Source organism: Odocoileus virginianus, chromosome 33 (genome assembly GCF_023699985.2).
Source record: "Odocoileus virginianus isolate 20LAN1187 ecotype Illinois chromosome 33, Ovbor_1.2, whole genome shotgun sequence".
Lineage (NCBI taxonomy): Eukaryota > Metazoa > Chordata > Mammalia > Artiodactyla > Cervidae > Odocoileus > Odocoileus virginianus.
The window spans coordinates 32,277,421-32,297,991 of NC_069706.1; the positions used below are offsets into that span (position 1 = coordinate 32,277,421).

Below are 20,571 nucleotides of genomic sequence, written 5' to 3' on the forward strand. Positions count from 1 at the left end.
TGTAAGACACAGACTTGCCCAGGGTCTTTCATGCAATTAGAGGCAGAGAAGGATGAATTCAGATGTCTGTTTTAGCTCAGTCAGTAAAGAATCTGCCTGCAAGGCAGGAGACCTGGGTTTGATCCCTGGGTTGGGAAGATCCCCTCGAGAAGGAAATGGCAACCCACTCCAGTATTCTTGCCTGGAGAATCCCATGGACAGAGGAGCCTGGTGGGCTGTAGTCCATAGGGTCACAAAGAGTTGGACACGACTGAGTGACTAAATCACCACCTGAAGCGAGGAGGCTCCAAGGGAGAGGAAGCCCTGCTTCCCACCCCTACCCCCACAATGTGTCCCCCAAGTCCCTGGGTGCCCATTGTGGGGGTTCAGATACTCTAGGATACAGTTCTGCCTCAGGGCCCAGAGGCCAGAGGAGAAGTCAGACAGGCACATGAAGGATAATTCACTGAGCCAAGGATTCCAAAAGGGCCATTTAGAGATGGCCCTCTCTCCAGAGGAGGGCAGGCTGAGGTGGGCACGTGAGGACCCACCTCCCCAGAATTTGGCAGAGGTGCGCAGGGAGAATCCGCCCCCTGCAGAGAGCAGCAGGGAGGAAGTGGTGCAGGGTTGCTGGGGCTCCTGGGAACATGTAGTGACTGTTTGGCAGGGACAAAGGGAACCTGTCCAGGGGACGTGGTGGATGGAAGGGCTGGCCTGTGGCCAGCCTGGGTAACCATTTCAGCACCTCAAGCGGTCCCAGTGGCCCTCAGGGCTCTGCCATTTGCTTCTGGGAGCTGTGTGACCCTGCCATGGGCTGGAAGAAAGTGTGTAGGGGAGCCTTGTCCAAGCCTTCAGCCCCCAACTGACCACGTCCTCCCTTGGTCTGCCTGTGACTTAACAGAGACCACACCCTCCGCAAAGTCAAGGGAGGTTAACATTTGCCTCCAGACCTCAGTGACCGCCCCGCCACCCCCGCCAGCAGAGATGGCCCTGGGTGGGAAGCCTGGAATTCTTCCAGGCTTGTTTCCATGCCTGTGGATTCTGGTGCCCCCTCTGATGTGGGTTAAGAACCCACCCGAAAGGTTGTGAAAGGTGCCAGTGAAGTGACAGGTGTGAAATGCCTCCGACCAAACAGCCTAGTTTGTCTCTTCTAGATGAGAAGAGGGCCTCTAGAAACGAGAACACAAGCTGGACCACAGGGTCGGTGAGAGGAGGGGACCCAGAGCGGTGGGCTGCCTAGGGGGTGTCCAGGGGAGGGTGACCAAGGCTCTCCTTTTCACTTCACCACTGGTACGGGCCCCGCGTGTCCAGGCAGGATTCACACTCAGGTAAACCCCCCACGACCTCTGGGCAGGTGCAGCGACGGTTACAATGATAACTGGAGGTATCCGGACCTTCCTGTGGGTCAGGCCACGCGAGACTTGGTGCTTTCAGCTGGGTGGAGCACGGGAGAGGGAGTGAATATGAGCCGGGAGGTCAGAGAGGGCAGGGGGGCCGTAGTTAGATGAGAGGAATCACGGGAGGGCGACCCAGGGAGCAAGGATTCCTGGCAGTGAGGACTTTCTGGCTCAAGCGTGAACGACTCTTCTTGAGAGCCGTTTTGGTGACGTAGGGGCGATTCCACCAGGAACCAGGTGGTCACAGCATAAGGAAAGACGGGCGAGGAGATAAGAGATCTCCTCTTCCAAACTCTAAAACTGCGAGAGCTCTGACCCGACGTTCTCACAACTGGCGTATTGACTGCTAATATAAGCCCGCCCCGTCTGCTCCCGCGCGCCCCGAGGCCCCGCCCCCTCGAGCGACCTATCGCGGTGGGAGGGCGGGGCTATGCTATAAGTGGTGGGAGGGCCTATGCTAATGAGCCGGTCTGGCCACACAGGTTGCGCCCGCAGCTGCCCGGACCCCAGGCGAGGCAGCGGCGGCGATGACCATGGCCGGGGCGCTGGCGGGTCTGGTCGCGGGCTTGCAGGGCCCGCGGGTCGTCCCCAGCCCGGATTCGGACTCAGACACAGACTCGGAGGACCCGAATACCCGGCGCAGCGCGGGCGGGCTGCTTCGCTCGCAGGTCATCCACAGCGGTCACTTCATGGTGTCGTCGCCGCACAGCGACTCGCTGACCCGGCGGCGCGACCAGGAGGGGTCCCTAGGGCACGCCGACTTCGGGCCGCGCAGCATCGACCCCACACTCACCCGCCTGTTCGAGTGCATGAGCCTGGCCTACAGGTGAGGGCGGCTCCGGGGCCGACAGCCTCGGCCCTCCATGGCGGGACCTCGCTCTGGGGCCCCCGGCCAACCCACCCGGCCAACCCAGCCGGCCCTAAGCCTTGGTCCCAGCTGTTCTCAGAGACTCGGGCCACATCCTGGATCCCCTCTTCTCCTCCACCCAGGAGTGTCTCCGATCCCGCCCTTTCCACTTGGCCCCCCGACTTGCATCCCTCCCGGGTTCCCATTCCTCGCCACCAAGACTCCCTCCGTAGGGCAGGGACCTCCTGCCCTCCGCCTCGACCTCCAGAGACCCACCTCCGGCCTCTCTCTCCGAGTCCTGACCCCTCCGCTCCCAAAGAATGCCAGCAGGGCATCCCTCGCGCTCCCAGGACCCTAGGCGGCCCTAACATCCCCACCGTTCACCCCGGGGGTCACTCTACCCGACTACCTGCAGCCTTCTGCTCCCAATAAGGAAGCCCCTGCCCAGGCCGACTCTTCTTGCACCCGCCCGATGCTCCTCGCGCCTTGGTTGTCCCAGTTCATAGTCAACGTCGACTGAAATCCAGTCTCTCGTCCACCCTGCACCCCTCGATTGCGGGACAATTAACCTGTTCTTAACCTGCTGGGTCGAGGGTGACGGGAAGAGACTGCCTGGGGAGGACCCAGGAGGCGCTCCCTCGCAGTTTCCCAGCGGGGTCCGGCATGGGGTGATACAGGCTGCGCAGGGATGGTCCCCGGGAACCGGGGTCGGGGAGGGGGGTGCCTGGGATCGCCTCCCCGAGTCGCCGCGCGAGGCTCTGCGCCTAATATTGCTTGGGACCCCTGCTCAGCGCGTCACAGAGCACGCCGGCCGCGCCCCGGCCCCAGCTCCACGCCTGTGTCCCAGGGGAGGGCGCGAACCAGGGTCCTGGCTCGGTGCCCCGGAGCAAAGTTCCCCGGAGCGGAGGGACCAGGATAAATTATCAACCGAAAACTCGGAGGAGAGAAAGGGGGATCGGCCGGCCTTGATCTTTTCTCTGTGCAAATATTCCTCTTCCTCTGCGGCGCCTCCTCCTCTTCTGAGAACCGCTGGCTAGAGACCGGCACTGCCTGGGAGCCGGGAGCAGGGGTGGGGATTGCGGGGGAGTGTTGCCCACCCCCTGCTGCGGCGCCCAGCCTGGACCCCATTGGCTGGACGCTTCATAACCTTGGCCTGCACGCTCTGGCCCCGGGCCCAGGTCATGTTGCAATCTGATCGCCCAGAGTGCCAGACCTGTGTGGAAAGTTCAAATTCCCATCCCTTTCCTCCCTCCCCTCCTCGGACATCACGGGACCTCAGGGGACAGGGCATCTAAGGTCACGGGGCACCGGATGCGGGATCCGACCAGGGGGAGCACCTGCTCCCAGGGTCCTCCAGGGTCCCCTTTTCCCACCTATTCCCAACTGAAGCTTCTTGCTTTATACCACACACTGCTCTGCCTGGGCTGGCTCAGGCCCACCCCCCCATCCCAGACCATGGGTGACCCAAAAGGGGATATTCAGGGGAAAAGGCCAGGCAGGGGACAGAGCCCACTCACAGAACCACCCCCACTAGGAGGCTGACACTGTTGTGACCCCAGTTAGGGGAAGCTGGGGTAGAGAGATTTGGGCTTTCTCCCTAAACAAGAATATTCCATCTCTGTGGCTGGCCCTGAGTGGGGGCCTAAGGGGTAGGGATGGGAGTGGCTCGGTACCAGAGGACTCTTGAGTTCTCCCATTTGGCAGAGGGAAAAACTGAGTCAGACTCGGACAGTGTTTTTAGCCCTTAAAGACTTCTAATCTTAGGGGTTCCTTGGAGGGGAGAGGAGTGATGAAGCTGGGGTATCCCAAGAGAGAAAGTAGATGGGGAGGGACAGCAAGGCAGGGGGGTCCAGGGGTGCGGGGTGGAACTGGTAAGTTTGACCTGGAGGGACAGCCTGCGGATGTCTGGTCAGTTCTCACCCTCAGCAGGGCGTGTGGGCAGAGAAAGGACTGCTTGCATGGGCAGAAGACCCGTGTTCCACGATTCTGTGGGTGGAAGTCTCAGGGAGGCAAGTTCTGAAAGTTCTGAGAAAATACCTGTTCATGGTCAGAGCTGGCTGGCTAAGAATGGCCTCAGGGATGAGGGAGAACAAGCAGGACGCTATCAGGGAAAACTCTAAAGGAATTTCTGCAAGGTAGATATGTGGGGTGAGGGAGGCAGTTATGCATTTTCCTCTTCTCATTCCCTAAATTCCCAGAATTTCTATTGGTCATAAAAAACCCTTTGAACTCTGGCCACAGGCTTTTTGCTCCAGGCTGGGCCCCTCTCCTCCCCTCCCAGCCAAATCCTTTTCTCCTGGGCTTGGATGTCACTGTCTCACCTCCCCGAGTTCTGCCTGGCCACAAACACTATAACCTCAGTGGGGTAATGGCAGAGGGAGGGAGGCAGGTGGGGAATGGGGGCGGGCACTGGGTGATCAGAGTGGGCTGGGAAGTTGCTGGGATACAGGCTGGGGCCACAGACTCAGGAGTACCCTCCCCCAGGTACCACAAAAGAAGCTGGCCCAGGAGGTATCAGAGTGCCCCCCTCTCTCTGTCTCCCTACTGGACAGATGGTGTTTACCTAACTTACGAGGGATGGGGGGGCAGCCAGCGGACTGGGTGCTTGGGCCATGTACCCTATTTGGGTAATGAGGCCTGTTGTACCCTGGGGTAGCAGTCCCCCCACCCCACCCCAAAGCAAACACAGGAGCTGGGAGACCAGAGAGTAGAGGGACCCAGTGACTTAGGTACTCAAGGGGCTGTAGGAGCCAGACTGCCACCCACCTGCCCCTCAGCTCCAGGAATTGAGAGAGGCCCCCAGAGAGAGCAGACCTGGTCTTCTGGAAGACTAAGCCTTGGGGCCTCAGCCTTCCATGTGAGCAAGAGAAGGTGGGCCAGAGGAGACTCGTATATTACCCCAGCTGGTGAACCATGAGGAAGGAGGGAAAAGGCAAGAGCGAGGGGCCAGCAGGGATTCTCAGACCCTGAACATCTTGACACCCCAGGCCTGCTCCTTGGGGGTGGCAGGCTTGGCCTGCGACCATCAGGACCCTGAGAGTCAAGCCCCTCACCTGGTAAAGCCCAATCCATTGTGTGGATTTGATTGACTACCTGGGTCAGGGTCCTGCCCATCATTCCACCATCCTAGCTGCCTTCCTTTGGGCCCTGGTGGCTGTCGCATTACACACACTCTGGGAAACAGTGTACCTTCCAGCTCAGTCCAGATAGCCATGCTGGGGTTTTGGGCTGGGCAGACACTGGACAGGCAGTGAAAAGGCCGTGGCTTGCTGCCTGGAGGTCGCCTCTGGTGAACTGGTTCCCTCTGAACTCAGACAAACCCGACCCGCCCCCCTGGGGACTCAGGGGGCCAGTGAGATGGATGGAGAAAAAAAGCCACAGGGCCTGAGTGAGATTCCACCATGTGTCCTTGGGCACTCCTGACCCTCAGTTTCCTTCAGCAAGAAATGGACAGGCATTGTCATTCCAAGGACCGAGCTTAGAAACAGGTCTCAGCAGGTCTCGCCAGAGGAACACAGAAGCCTGGAGTGGGGCCTGGGAGAATATTTTAAAGGTAGTCATTTCAGGCAGGGAAGAGTGAGGGGCAGGGTTTGGGGGTGGTCCCTCACCACAGATGAGTGCCCCAGGGCCCGGGAAGAGAGTGGAGCCCACCACCCCCCTTCAACTTTCCACACCTGCACCCTGACCCGGCCCTCTCCCTCTGACAGTGGAAAGCTGGTTTCCCCCAAGTGGAAGAATTTCAAAGGCCTCAAGCTGCTGTGCCGGGACAAGATCCGCCTCAACAACGCCATCTGGAGGGCCTGGTACATCCAGTGTGAGTGGGCACCCTCAGCCCCGGCTCCGGCAGAGCACCTTGGGGGAGACCGGGGTCCCCGGCATCAGTACCCCTCGACAGCTTCTAAACCCAGAGGGTCGCGGGGGACGTGTCCGTTCCGAAGGGACTCTCCACTGTGAAGCTGGGCACAGCAGGAGTTACCCCTTAGATGTCCTAACGTGGGCTGAGTTGGGGGAACAGTTCAAAGCCCATCCGTTAGTGTAGTCAGGCGCCTCAAATGCCAGGGTAGAAAGAGGCGTTCAGCACTATCTGGGCCAATCGCAAAGGGGAAACTCATATCCTGGTGGGTCTCCACCAGCTATCCCCTGAGGTCCTTAGGTGCCCCTCTGCCATGGAGATTTGAGGGGAGGGAGCCCAGAGAGGCCATGTGGTTGAGTGGAAGGGACTCTGGCTTCAGAGTCACCCAGAGCTGGTTTCCCACCCTGTCTCTGGCCCTTGCTGGCTGTGTGACTGCAGGCAAGTTGTCTGACCTCTCTGAACCCATTTCCTCATCTATAAAAGGAGGCCAAGAGTCCTAACTTTCATGGCTGGCATGGGGATCACAGGTATGAACAGGCCTGGCACAAAGCCGGCGCTTAATAAATGATGGTTGAATCTGATGTACCCTTGAGGAGGTCACGGTCATTCATTTGGGGATGCAAAACCCACCCATCCCCGATGGCAGGGCAGCAGAAGCTGAGAGGCCGGTCGATCCCGTGCTGGACCTGGTCCAGCTCAGTAAGGCCCTCCTGAGGATCGAAGGCTGTGCTGAGCTGGGAACACAGCCCACAAGGGCCCACCCGTATGTTCTCTATACCGGCCCCACTGGGTTCCATTCAAGCAGAGAAAAGGAGTGGTTTTTTTGTTTTTGCTTTGTTTTGTTTTTTGGTTTCTATTTGCCTTATGTGCCTGGCAGGTTCATAAATCATCTTACTTAAGGCTTCCAAGCAACCTTAGGAGACAGGTTATTATTACCCCCATTTTACAGATGAGCTGGTGAGGCCCAGAAGGCGAGTGACTTGTTCAGGGTGTGTGCTTAGTCGCTCGGTCATGTCCGACTCCTTGCCTCCCAATGGACTGTAGCCCGCCAGGCTTCTCTGTCCATGGGGAATTCTCCAGGCAGGAATACTGACGTGTTCAGGGCGATGGAGCATAAAAGGAGCAGAGCTCTGACTGGCTGTGAGTTCAGGGCTCTCCAGCTCAGCCCAACGCCCCTTCCACTGCTCCCAGCTGGCTGGCTTCCAGTGAGAATGCTCAGGACAGGCCCTGCCCAAACCAGGAAGCTGGTAGGCTAGGGGGAGAAGGAGTCTCTAACTTCCCCCACCATCCCATGCCACCCTGAGGTTTCCCCCTCTAGGCTTTCCCTCCAAAGCAGGATGGGATGCAAACCCTTCTCTCTCTGCAGAAGGAATTTCTGATGCCAGCTGGGGGTCCTCACCCAGGCTATGGCACAAGCTGATGGAAGGACCCCGAGTTCCGAGTCAGACAGGGCAGTTGAGTCAAGTTCTCGCATGTCCTAGCTCTGTGACCTTGGGCAAGGTCCCTGCCTCCCCCAGCTGGAGCTTGCTCATCTGTAAAGTGGGAATCACAATACACCCTCTTGCTCGGGCTTGCTGTGGGTTTTCAGCAAGACAGATGATCCGTGTCTCATCACAGCGCCTGACACACACAAGGGCTCCCTTCAGGTGAATGCTGGGATTTATTACTGTTATTGTGATAATAAGAACAGCACACAGGCGGGCCTGAAACCCAGTATCAGGACTCCTCCTTCCTGAGCCTGGAAGGTTTGAAGGTGGGCTTCAGGAAACGCGGAGGAGCGGGTTTGCTGGGGGGCTGCTTGGCTCCTCCCCTTCACACCTGCCTCTCTTGGGCAGGCTCCAGGCCTCCAAGCTCCCTTCCTTTTCCTTGTCCACACCGCCAAATCATCGTATTACCCCTGAGCTCCCAGGGCACTGTCCCCTCTCCTGGGCAGATCTGCCACCCTGCTTTAGCTTTTGTGATGTGTGTGCTTTCCTTGTCTCTCCCCATAAGCTGGGTGGTTCATCCCTGATTCCTCTGTGCGTCCCCTGTCCCAGCACAGGTGCAAGGGGCTAGGAGGCTGCAGGAACCAATGAACTTACCATTGTTAAGTAAGGCCCCAGCCCTAGGAAGTCACAGGATCCCTGCCCTTCCATCCAGAGCACAGGGTCACCGGGTGGGGGAGGGCAGAGCCTGACCAGGCCTGCTCAGCGCTTACTCTCTGTGGACCCTGGACAAGCCCGATCTTTCCTGGCTCATATTCTCAACGACGAAGCCAGGAGCAGAGAATCTGAGATCCTCCTTGCTCTCATCCCCGGGAGTTCACACAGCCAAGGGCCCTCCCTTTGCTTTCTGTCCAAGCCCTGCTTAGCAACCAGGACAGCCCCCATCCCCACTCCCACAGGGATAGTCTTGGAGAATGTCCTTTAGGACAGAACTTTGTAAATGATGCTGAAGGTCCCAAGAAATTCCATGGTCAGGTGGTCCCCCCTCCTCTGTGTCAGAGGAAGCTGGCTGTGGGTTGAAGCAGGATGGGCTCCACAGACACCCCGGAAGTCCTCTTTGTCAAGATTGCCAGGAAAAGTCACTTCATTGTGGGGCGGGTTCCAGTGTTCTAAAGGCCTGCTGTGTGCCTTGCATCTGTGCCAGATGCAAGGATTTGGGGCTAAAGGGCACCACCCCTGCCTTCACTCCCAGCAGAGAGGCCAGCGTGCAGAGAAATGGCTGAGGCAGGGCAGAGAGCGAGGCAGGTGGGACTGAGAGGTTGTTTCAGACAAGGAAAGGCTTCCCGGTAGAGAGGCTGTCCTGGGCTATCGTGATGGGGGGTGTAGATGTGGGTGGGTGAAGCAAAGGAGGAAAGGGAAAGGCATTCCGCATAGAATAAAACCAGAGGGCTGCTGCGGCAGGGGAGTGGGGTGGGTGGGTAGCTGTCTGGCTTCCAGGTGGGGCCTGTGAAGGAGACGGAAAGGCAGAAGCAGGGAGTCAGTCATAGGGGCTTGGAAGTCAGGCTAGGGGGCGGGAACTTTACCTAGGAGGTTCAGGGATCCTGGAGTGTTTTAGGCCTGTACTGCCAGTGGTTTAGGAAGAATTGGCCTGGTCACAGAAGGAAGGTGAACTGGAGAGGGTGGGGCTGGAGTCAGGGAGGTCTAGGTGAGAAATGACACCAGACTGGGGGTGACAGTGAGCATATGGAGGGGAGGGAATGGTGGAAGAAATGTCACACATCCTTGAGGTTGAGAGGGTCAGTCCATGGATTAGATGGGGACACTGGGAGGTGATGGGACGTTGGGGGCACTGGGAGGCCAGGTGGGCAGTCCACAGGAGGCTCTGGCTTGGCAGGGAAGTCCCCAAACATCTGTGAGGGATGTTTTGAGAGTGCCTAGTGGAGGTTCCCCCAGACAGCTGAAGATGAGTCTGAAGCTGCAAGGGAGCAGGATGACAAAGGTTAGGGTGGGGCTGGCAGCAGGGCCAGTGAAAAGTGGTCAGGGAGACAGGAGAACAGAGGGAAGTTTCCTGGGGCTTAGGGAGGAGGAGGGGGGTGCCCTGAAGCCAAGGTCAGGGAGCATGGGGCTGGGGAGGGCCAGAGCCTTGAGTTCAGGAGCTGGGTCAGCAGGGTGAGTGTGGGACAGATGCTGGGGTACAGGAGTGACCATGCCACTGGGAGGCGTGGAAGTGGAGGTGGTGAGTGACAGCTCTTCCAGCATTTGGGAGGAAAGCCAAAGGGAAGGTTTGAGAGGTAAAGGAGAGCCTGGCACTTGTTTATTGGCCCAAAAGGAGCCTGGGGAGAGATCAGGGCTGGAGACACGGATGGGAGAGGAGGAGGTAGAGAAAGGACTCAGGCAGGTGGCCTGAAGTGGAGCAGGGATGGTTCTCTGAGATGGAAATGGGCACCCTGAGGCAGGAACCAGGGCTGTGGACCTTTAACCAGCCAGCCTGACCAAGACCTTCCCTGGACAATTCACTCCTTGTAACCCCACATTTCCCACTCAGCAAGCATTGCCTGCACACCTACTAAGCTCCCAAAGGAGCAGATGGAGCGTGGGAGGTTTGTTCCACAGGGTCTCATAGAAAAGGGAGATCTAGGAGGGCCAGAGCAGCCTGGAAGGCTTCCTGGAGGAGGTGGCACTTAATCTCAGCATGGAAGGCCTGGCAGAATTTCATAGTGTGGCAGATGAGAGAGCTGGGCACCCCTGACCTGGCCCCCTTCTCTCAGATGTGGAGCGGAGGAAGAGCCCCGTGTGTGGCTTCGTGACCCCCCTGCAGGGGCCTGAGGCTGATGAGCACCGGAAACCGCAGGTAGCCGAGACCAGCTGGACCAATCACCCGCCGCCCTGACAAACCGGGCCCCCTCCTGCCCATCACTCCTCGTGCTGAGCGGGAGGGGACTGGGCCAGAGGGAGACTGGGGTGAGGGTGGGGTCAGTGCTACCCCTGCACTGAGGCCCCTTCCTGGCCCTCCCCAGGCCGTCGTCTTGGAGGGAAATTACTGGAAGCGGCGCATCGAGGTGGTGATGCGCGAGTATCACAAGTGGCGCATCTACTACAAGAAGCGGGTCAGTGGGCGCGGGGGGCGGACCCTTTCCCTTGCGGCTGCTGGCCACTGTGTCGCTTGCAAGAGCCCTGGGGGAACGCCCCCTTCCCGCCCCCCTGCACCAACATCCCCCCACCGGCCCTCCACTAAGACCCAGGCCGACAGTGCCACCGCGTGGCCACAGGACCTCCTCGCCGCCTCCTTACCGCCAAAGAACTCCCGAGGGGCTGTGAGGGATCCGGTGGATCTGGGGGGAGCCCGCGAGTAGGGGAGGCCTTGGCGGGGAGGGATGGATGGGTTCAGGAGGTCCAGTGTCCCCCTCTGTGTGTTCCTGCAGCTCCGTAAGTCCAGTCGGGAAGGGGATCTCCTGGCCCCAAAACAGGTGGGTGCTCCCTGGACCCAGAAGATGGACGGTTGCCTCTGGGTGGGCTAGGCAGTGGTGGTGGGAGGGCAGGGGAGTGGGCGTGGCCGCTGTCCTGTGGTTGGTGAATTGAACTCTTCTTCCCCTGGGAGGCGCAGCCTTGGAGCGCAGTAGTGGGAAGACCCCAAGACTTCTGGTTGGCTAAGCAAGTGGTGGGGAGGCATGGGGGAACCGAGGGCTGTAAGAACCGCGGTCCCAGGTAGGGAAAAGTGCAGGAGGCAGGAGGGGACCCTTTGCTCTTCAGTAATCCCGTCTCAGTCTATTTCCTGGGGAGAGTTGTTAGAGGCCAGTGCGGTGACCCTAGCCTTTCAGGCAGCAAACTTGAGTCCACCTGAGAGAGGAGCGGAGAGCAGCCTGTCTAGATGGCTGACCACCCCCTCCCCCCAGGCAGGGGGCGACCCGGAAGAGCCAGGGGCAGTGGGAGTGCCCTGGGTCTCCAGGCCGGGAAGGAATGGGGTGGTGGTGGGGTCTCCTGGGGCTGCTGACGGCTCTGTCTCCCCAGGCGGAAAGGGGGTGGCAGCCGCCGGAGCGATGGTGCGAGCAGCTCTTCACCAGCGTGGTGCCCGTGCTGCTGGGGGGCCCAGAGGAGGAGCCGGGTGGGCGCCAGCTTCTGGATCTCGATTGCTTCCTGTCCGACATCTCTGATACGCTCTTCACCATGACACAGCCCAGCCCCACACCCCTGCAGCCGCCACCTGAGGACGGTGAGGGCCTGCGCCAGGGAAGGGGGGCCTGAAGGGGTCCAGGCAGCCAGAGGCGGATGGCCAGGACGGGTGCACCCCACCTCCACCCTGCCTGACGCTCCTGACGTCACCCCTGCCCCCTCCAGCTTACGTGGGCAATGCTGACATGATCCAGCCAGACCTGACGCCACTGCAGCCCAGCCTGGATGACTTCATGGAGATCTCAGGTGGGGCAGGCCCCGCCCCCTGGGTGGGTGGGCCTCCACAGGTCAGTGGTAGGAAGGCCCCAGTATGACTGAGACCTCAGGCTGGTCCCAGGCCCCTCTGAAAGGGTAGATGATCTGGGTGATTTCTGAGGGATCTTCCTGGTCTCCCTTTGTCTGGGCAGATGCAGATGTTTGGGATGCAACCGGAGTAGCCTCCGGTGAGATCAGGGTACCCGGAGGGGGACAGGGGATCAGGTCCATTGAAGCCACCAGCTCTGAGGACTTCGCAGGAAAGCATGGACTCTCTCGGGAGAGAAGGGCTTTGATCCCTCTCCTTTGTTTGAGTCTGTTTACTCGTATTTATATAACTCATTTTTAAGAACTGTTTGTTAAAGAACATTTCAAGCACCCACACAGGTAGGGAAGGAGAACCTCCATGGAACCCTCACCAACACCAACATTTATCAATTCTTGGCCATTCTTCTTTCATCTAGACCTCACCCACTTCTCTCCTCCTATGTAATTTTTTTTTTAATCCCAGGAATCTTATAAAGCATTCTTTAAAGTAGCCCTTTGCCCTACCTCCCTCTCCTGAGCCCCAGGGCCACCGGCCACTGGTGTCTCGTGTCCCTCCAGAGACATCCCGTCTGTACAGCACACAGGGACAGACGTCTCTTGGTCTCCTCAGCAGCTTTCTTCCCACTTTGCTTTCTTCACTCAGCTGTCGGCCTTGGAGACTGCTCCCGATGGTCACACGCTTAGGGGACTCTGGGGCCCAACCTGTCTCAGCGGAGGCCTCGGAGACACAAAAAGGGTTCCTGGCATAAAGGCTTGGTTTTGGTGACCCCTCCACTCTTGCCTGACTGGCGGGGTCCTGGGCCTGTCAGTTGAGAGGTGGAGGCCCATGGGGGCGGGGACGAGGGAATGAGGAACCACCCCCACCCCTGCTCTGGGCGGGGGTACTGCAGGGACCGCAGCCGTGCTGATGGCAGTGCCCTGGGATCAGACCCGCCTGGGAGGGCAGCGGCCCTCTCGGGGCCCACAGACCCCTGCCACAGGTAGGAGCCCAGTGGCCCCCACCCCGGGGCTCTGGGCAAAAATCTGAGTGTCGGGCTAGGAAGTGCAGGGTGGCTGCGGGAGAGGGGTCCAGCTGGGGTGACCTACCACAGGGGGCCTGTGTCACACAAGGGGGCTAGTGTGGCCCTCTGAAGTGGCCCTGTGAACTGGGGGCGTCCGGAGCACCAGGGCCCTTAGAGCTGCCGCTCTGTCCCCAAGAGCTCCTCTCTTGAGAGGAAACCCAGGAAGGGAGCCATAACTCTCTGGAGGGAAGGGGCTTGGTGGGGGGTGGGGGTGGGGGTGGAGCTCAGCCAGGGGATGGCAGGTCAGTGAGGGGGAACAGGCCAGGGAGGGCTCCCTGGGTGGCTGGGGCTAGGAAGTGACTTCTGTCAACTAAGGTGGGGTTGGGACCGGCTATGGTCCCCACCAGGGAAGCCTGGTGACTCGGGCCGGGCTGGGCTTGCTGCTCTGTGAGCCCTGCCCGATTCTGGGGAGTGGGAGGCAGCTGTGAGGGGGGCTGCTCTGAGACCCTGAGCATCCTGGGGCGACGGGATGAGGCCCGTGGTCCCTGTGGGGCTGGGGTCACAGGGTCCGTGGGTGCCCACCCTCCACCTCCTAGTCCTTCTGCTGAAGGGAGGTTGGAGGATCCTGACCTCGTGGCCGAGAAAGACACACAGCCCAACACAGACACAGGCGCGGGGCAGACACGTACACGCCAAGTCACACCAGGGCAGGTACACGCAGGCTCAGACAGAGCGACAGACGGCGGGACCAACACACAGGGAGGCAGACAGACAGATGCTTCGTGAGACAGACACACCCAGAACTGGCCGCCCAGCAGCACCTGGGCCCCACCGTCCCATAAGACGCACAAATGATAGACCCTACAGGGCTCACGGCTTGATGCTGGCTTATCCCACTCCTGGGTTTCCTTCAAGGGGGCCCCTGGGAGAAAATCTGACCGGCTGTCTTGGCCAGGGTGGCTGGGGCCAGTGGGGTCGCCTCTGGCCAGACCAGGAGGCCTTGGAAGCTGATGCAGACAGAAGGCTGCTCAGGGTCAGAGAAAGGTGCCCGGAAGGGAGCGGGTGGGCGGGCGGCGAGCGGGCCCGGGATGTGGTTAGGCCGCGGACAGCTGCTTCCCAAAACCAGAATAGCCTGGGGCTTACACAACCCCCACCTCCAACAATCTGGCTGCCCCCCACCCCGCCAGCTCTTTCAGGCCTTCTAGCACCCCCTCACCTCTGCCCCCACTCTGAGCCCACCCGCTGACCCTGCTCATACCCTCTTAGGCCCCTCACCCCCAACTCCTGGTCTCCACCCTTGTAGCCCTACCCACTGACCTTCCAACAAACCCCGCTTGTCCCAGACCCACTGACCTTCTGACCTCTCTCTCCCCCGACTCACTTGGTGCCCTCCTGACAACCCGATGATGCCCTTCCCCATCTTAGACCTCCTCCCCTTGGACCTCACCCTCTCTCCCTTCCTGGCATCTGTAGTCACCCCCCCACCCCACCCCCAACACACTTTCCAAGTCCCCAGCAGGCGCAGACAAGGCCTGGGGTTCCCAGGTCTGGGGGTGTGGAAGGGGGTCCCCAGGAGCCAGTCTGGGGGCTCTGTGGGAGGGCTGCTTCCTGCGGTCCCACTGACACCCCCATGCCCTTCCCCGGCTGTCTCCCACTCAGGCCCATCCCACTCGAGCCTCTGCCGCTGCTTCCCCTGAGTGAGACAGAAACTCTCCCAGTTTCACAATCTCCCCTGGAAGGCCCCCCTCCCTTGCCGGCCCCCACCCCACTGCAAACCCAGCCCAGGGACAGGGCCAGCCCGCTGCTTCCAACCACGGCTTTAACCCTGACGGCTGCCACCCTGTGCGTCTGAATTCCAGATTTCTTCACCAACTACCGCCCCCCACAGACGCCTACACCATCAAACTTCCCAGAGCCCCAAGGCTTCGGGCCCATGGTTGACCCCGTCCTCGGCAGTGGGATCCTGGGCTCGGAGGTGCCCCCTGCCTGCTCGGGCATGACCCACCTCTCAGGGCATAACCGCCTGCAGGTGAGCTCACCCACCCCACCCCACCCTTCCCCGATCACCTGCCCACACCCAGGAGACCCTCGGGGTACCTCCTGGGTATGCTTAGTCCATCGAGAGAGATCGGAGGGCATGGTTCAGCTGGGGAGGAAAGACCCTCGTGAAGCAGAGCTGACAAGATGGTTGAGGGAGGGAGGCTGAGGACAGAGGAGCATGGGGCTGGGCTGCTTGTTGGAGGGCTTCCTGGAAGAGGGGGCAGTTCTGGGCTTTGTGAATGAGTCAGGTTTGGGCAGAAGAGACCAGTACAGGGTAAGCCAGATGTGCGGAGAAGTATGAACGGAAACATGGAGACTGAAGCTGAGCACGTGCCTTTAGGAAGATGTGACTCTTGTCATTTTGGCTCAGGAACTCCAGGGCCAATTCCAGTGCTGCCCCCCCACCCCCACCCCCGATGCTAGGCTAGCTGCCTTTCCCCCCCGTCATCAGACTTTTCCGGCACTGTCTTAGTTCGTTGTTTGAGAGGTCTGTCTACTGGACTAGATGATGAGCTCCTTGCTGGAAGGGCTCTGCTTCACTCACCACATCCTCACACTTGCCACATTGCATCTTCCCATCCTGAGCACCGATCAAACACATTCACAGCAGGCAAAAATGGTTGCCCAGTAATTGAACAAGTCAGTGGATGGATGAGTGTGTGAGTGGGTGGGTGTGTTGCAGAATAGATTGCTGGGTTGTAGATGGGGGTAGATGCTTGTATGGTTGGTGTATATATAGGTCGGTGAGTGGTTGGTTGGGTGGATGGGCTGGAGGATGGATTCATAAATGAATAAGTAGTTTGCTGGATCAGTAAAGGGCTTCTCTCGTGGTTAAGGTGGTAAAGAATCCACCTGCAATGCAGGAGACCCAGGTTCAGTCCCTGGGTTGGGAAGATCCCCTGGAGCAGGGCATGGCAACCCACTCCAGTATTCTTGCCTGGAGAATCCCGTGGACAGAGGAGCCTGGCAGGTTTACCATCCAGGGGGTTGCAAAGAGTCAGACACGACTGAGTGACAACCACGTGGTATGTGGTGGGTCAATAAATGGGCTGGTGGATGGATATGTAGCTGGTGGATAGATGGATGGACTGTGGAAGGGTTGGTGGGTGAGTGAAGGAAGTATAGGTGGTTGGATGGATTGGTGAATGGGTTAGTACCTGGTGGGCTGGTGGAAATATAGGTGGATGAGCTAGCTCATAGATGAGAAAATAGATAGGTGGATGGATGGAGGTTAGATGGATGGACGGATGGATGGATGAATGGATGGGTTGGTGGATAGATTGATAATTTAGTGAATGAAATGAGCGGGCGAAAAGATTGATGCTCTTTCTCGTGCTTAAATTTGTGTATATATGCGCCCCACTCTCTCCCCTCATTAGATTGTAATGTCCCCCATGTGTGTGTCTGAGGCCAAGGATTATTCAACTCCCCCAGTGGCCAATCCAGGGCTCAGCCAGGCAGGAGGTTGCTTGGGAAGCCCCCCAAAAGGCCAGCTCTCTCCCCCGCTCTTTGTCCCCCAACCAGGCTAGGAGCAGCTGCCCTGGCTCCCTGGACTCCAGCACCTACCTGAACTCTGATTTTCTCCTTCCTGAAGACCCCAAGCCCAAGCTCCCACCCACTCCCGCACCCCAACCCCTCCTCCAGTACCCCAGCCCTGCCAAAGGGCTGGGCCTGGAGCCCTGTCCCCCGCCCCCCTTCCCTCCCATGGCCCCGCCGCCTGCTCTGCTGCAAGAAGAGCCCCTCTTCTCGCCCAGGTTCTCTTTCCCTGCCGTCCCTCCTGCCCCGGGAGTGTCCCCGCTGTCTGCTCCCACGGCCTTTCCACCCACCCCGCAGCCTGGCCCAGGCCCCGCCCCCTTCCCCGTAGACCTGCTACCCTCCGGCTATTCGGAGCCCCGCTTTGGGCCTCACTTCCCGGTACCCCAAGGTACGCGGCCCAGAGGCAAGCCCCCTGCCCCGTCCCCCAGAGGGCGGAAGCCCGGCACCCGCGCCGTGGCCCCTGCCACTGCCAGCCCCACTGCCGCTGCCGGGAGCAACAACCCCTGCCTCACCCAGCTGCTGACAGCTGGTGAGTCGGCCAGAGGGGGAGATGGGGACCCAGTGTGGACGCGGGGAGCCTGCGGGATTAGAGGGTGAGGGGTGAAGGGCTGGCTCAGCCAGAGGTCCTGGGTCCTTAACCCTGAACCCTGGAAGGGATACGGGCTATTGGGAAGGAAGGGGTGGGACCTTGGGAGACGATGGATGGGGCCCCCAGCATGCTGTCTGTGCACAGCCAAGCCTGAGCAAGCCCTGGAGCCACCGCTTGTGTCCGGCGCTCTCCTCCGGCCCCCAGGGTCACCGGTAAGACAGCGGGCACTGGGAGGTGGGGCTGCACCCCGGGGCCTTCACCCCGACTCTCTGCCCTTCTCCACTGCAGCAGGACACTCTCCCCGAGTTCCCCTGCACCTTCTTTCCCCCGACCCCGGCCCCCACACCACCCCGACTGCCTCCGGGCCCGGCTGCCCTGGCCCCTCCCAGGCCCCTGATTGTCCCCAAAGTGGAGCGGCTCTCGCCCCCAGCACCCAGCGGTAAAGAGGGGTTGGAGCTGGGGAGGGGCGGTTTGCGGGATGGAAGGAGGGGAAGGGGGATGTGGAGGATGACATCTGGGGCCAGGATGAGAGGGACAGGGCCATGGGACCCTCTCTCCTGCATCGGTCTGTGAGTCCATCTGTCCCCGGCACAGGTGGTGAGCGGCGGCTGTCTGCAGAGCTGACCTCGCTGCCAGGCCCGGGGGCCCTGAGCATCCGTATCTCTCCCCCGCAACCCATGCTGAGCCGGGGCCGTCCAGACAGCAAGGTGGCACCCGTTGTCATCCTAAGGTCTGTTTGCTCTGCCCCAGGCCCTCCCGTGCTCCCTCCCAGGCTCATTCTGGCTCTCTTGCCTCTCCCCCAACTGCCAGACAGAAAACCGGCGCATCACACACATCTCTGCGGAGCAGAAGAGGCGCTTCAACATCAAGCTGGGCTTTGACACGCTACACGGGCTGGTGAGCACGCTCAGCACCCAGCCCAACCTCAAGGTGAGTGTCCAGGCCCCCCCCGGCCGCATGTGGTCCCCCACCCACCCACCCAAGTCCAAACCCCAAGGCCCTCCACACACCCGCTGGCCTCCGCCCCTGCCAGTACCTCACCCCGGGGCCCCAGTACCCAAGGCCGCCCTGGTTGGTGCCGCCGTAGATGAGCAAGGCCACCACGCTGCAGAAGACGGCCGAGTACATCACCATGCTTCAGCAGGAGCGCGCGGCCAAGCAGGAGGAGGCCCAGCAGCTCCGGGACCAGATCGAGGAGCTCAATGCCGCCATCAAGTAGGTGGGGGCGGGGAGGGTGTGCAGGGCCAGCGGGGGCGCCTGCTGCCTGACTCTCCGCCCTCACCCACCCCATGCCCCCCAGCCTGTGCCAGCAGCAGCTGCCTGCTACTGGGGTGCCCATCACACACCAGCGGTTCGACCAAATGCGAGACATGTTCGATGACTATGTCCGGACCCGCACGCTGCACAACTGGAAGTTCTGGGTAGTATCCTCACTGGGCTAGCAGCCTGGTGTGTGCTGCAGCCAGATCAAGCTGTACCTGATGCAGGCCCTGCTCCCCAGGCCAGGCAGGGTCTTGGAGCTGCTCCCAGAGGAAGGGGCTCCAATTCCACCCCCTCCTGCCAGGCCCCTGGCACCTTGGCTGGCAGCATTGCCTGGTGATGGGCTGGGAGTGGAGGGAAACTGAAGGGGAGTAGAAGGAAACCGGGTGAGAGGACCACAGCCCTGCCCTCAGAAGGCCCTAGGGACAGCTGGGGAGAACCCAATACTGGAGAGGGTAGCCATTGCCTTCTCCAGGGGATCTTCCCCACCCAGGGATTGAACCCAGGTCTCCTGTATGGCAGGCAGATTCTTTGCCATCCGAGTCACCAGGGAAGGCCCAAACTCTGAGTAAGATGACTGGGGTGGAAGACTTCGAATCTTTCATTCCCTTACCTGGTCGAGCCCTGGACTGAGCCAGAGCAGGAAGCCCAGGGGTGGGGGCTAGCCCAGGGAAAGCCATGGGTGAGCTGGCAGAGGGAGCTGAGAGCCAGAGAGCTGTGGGAGGACCTCGGCGGACGGGAGGGTGGCTACAGTAGGGGTCCTTGGGGTTCACGGCTGGACAGTGGCCGGGCATCTGGGCTCCATGTGAAGCGGGTGAGGGTACCAGCTGGAGGCCAGGCCTGCTCCTTGACTTGGCTCCAGTTCAGCATTCTCATCCGGCCCCTGTTCGAGTCCTTTAACGGGATGGTGTCTACAGCAAGCCTGCAGAGCCTCCGCCAGACCTCCCTGGCCTGGCTGGACCAGTACTGCTCCCTGCCTGCTCTCCGACCAAGTATGTGCCTGCCCAGCAGAGTGTCCAAGCCTCAGAGCAGGGGGTGGGGGGCCCACCCTGCTCAGACCCCAGTCCAGCCTGTCTTCAGTATAGCCTAGACTTTTGTCCATCCCCCACCACACTCTGGAGTGGACCACTTGGACACCTGAAGACAGAGCTCCTGGCAGGGGCTGACTGACAGTCTTGCTAACTAGTTCCTCCCCTGATCCTTTTGTCTTTAGCATCCAAGTGTAGGATGACCCCTGACCCCAGAAAGTGTCTCTCCCCCTCTTTCTCTCTCTTTTCCCAGCTGTTCTGAACTCCCTACGTCAGCTGAGTACATCCACCAGCATCCTGACGGATCCAGACTGTATACCCGAGCAAGCCACACGGGCAGTCACAGAGGGCGCCCTTGGCAAATCTTTATAGTGCTGGCCAGACCCTGCTGCTCACTCAGCTTCTCTGGGGCTACTTTCCCTGGGCCCCTCCTGCCCTGAGTCCTGCTGTCAAGCGGGGTTCCTTTTTCTCTCTCGAAAGCCGAAAGCCGGGAAGAACTGTGTTCCAGTCCCTGTTCTACTACAGCAACTAATGCCGTGACCTGGGCAGGGTGGCAGGTGCGGCGGGGGTGGCTAGAGGGGGCTCATCCTCCAGTCTTGGGACCTCCAGTTTTCAGTCTGCAACGTGGGGATGGGGAAGCTTTGAATGGAAAAGGATCCCAAGGCCTTAGCAGCTATGGTTTGAAAGAGGGAAGGGAACCATGCTTCCTTGTCACTCCCACCTGCTCCCCCCACAGGTGGGGCCCCAGCCTGTGTTTCTAAGCAGGGAAACAAAGGAAGTTCCTTCTCTGTGTTCCTCCACTGGTAGGGGAAGAGGCCACAGGGTGGCATCCCCGGATGAGGCCAGGAAGGTCTGATCCCAGGAGAGAGTGGGCAAGGGGGTGACCAAACCAGGGCAGGTATCTGGGGGGTATGTGTGTGTGTGTGTGTGTGTGTGTGTGTGTGTGTGTGTGTATTTTGTAAAGAATTCTTGATCAATAAAAACAGAAACTGTCAGGGACTGTCAGCGTGTCTCATTCTGGGATGGAGAGTTGTTGTGGCCTTGTAGAGGGCCTCGCTGACCTTAGCTTGTCCTCTGAGCTGGAAGCCCCTGGAGGGCTTTGACTGAAGGGTGGGACAAGATCAGAGGGACCTTAACGGGATCC

The 20,571-nt window shown here is 60.0% G+C and overlaps 1 protein-coding gene across 2 annotated transcripts; it reads left to right on the forward strand.

The window, feature by feature from the left end:
• The first annotated feature begins 1,883 nt into the window (after nucleotides 1-1,883).
• Nucleotides 1,884-20,422, forward strand: MLXIPL (MLX interacting protein like). Of its 2 annotated transcripts, XM_020896845.2 has the most exons (17): nucleotides 1,884-2,202; nucleotides 5,931-6,037; nucleotides 10,269-10,351; nucleotides 10,518-10,607; nucleotides 10,923-10,967; nucleotides 11,509-11,710; nucleotides 11,836-11,916; nucleotides 14,834-15,003; nucleotides 16,539-17,079; nucleotides 17,284-17,351; nucleotides 17,428-17,578; nucleotides 17,734-17,846; nucleotides 17,950-18,069; nucleotides 18,227-18,354; nucleotides 18,440-18,563; nucleotides 19,262-19,391; nucleotides 19,681-20,422. In XM_020896845.2, exons 1-17 carry the CDS (start codon nucleotides 1,904-1,906, stop codon nucleotides 19,797-19,799), a joined length of 2,571 nt encoding a protein of 856 aa, XP_020752504.2. In that variant the 5' UTR covers nucleotides 1,884-1,903; the 3' UTR covers nucleotides 19,800-20,422. The 2 variants fall into 2 exon arrangements, with proteins under 2 accessions (XP_020752504.2, XP_070316327.1); XM_070460226.1 differs by lacking the exons at nucleotides 18,440-18,563; nucleotides 19,262-19,391; nucleotides 19,681-20,422 and having other exon boundaries at nucleotides 17,734-17,869; nucleotides 18,227-18,315.
• The last annotated feature ends 149 nt before the right edge of the window (nucleotides 20,423-20,571 follow it).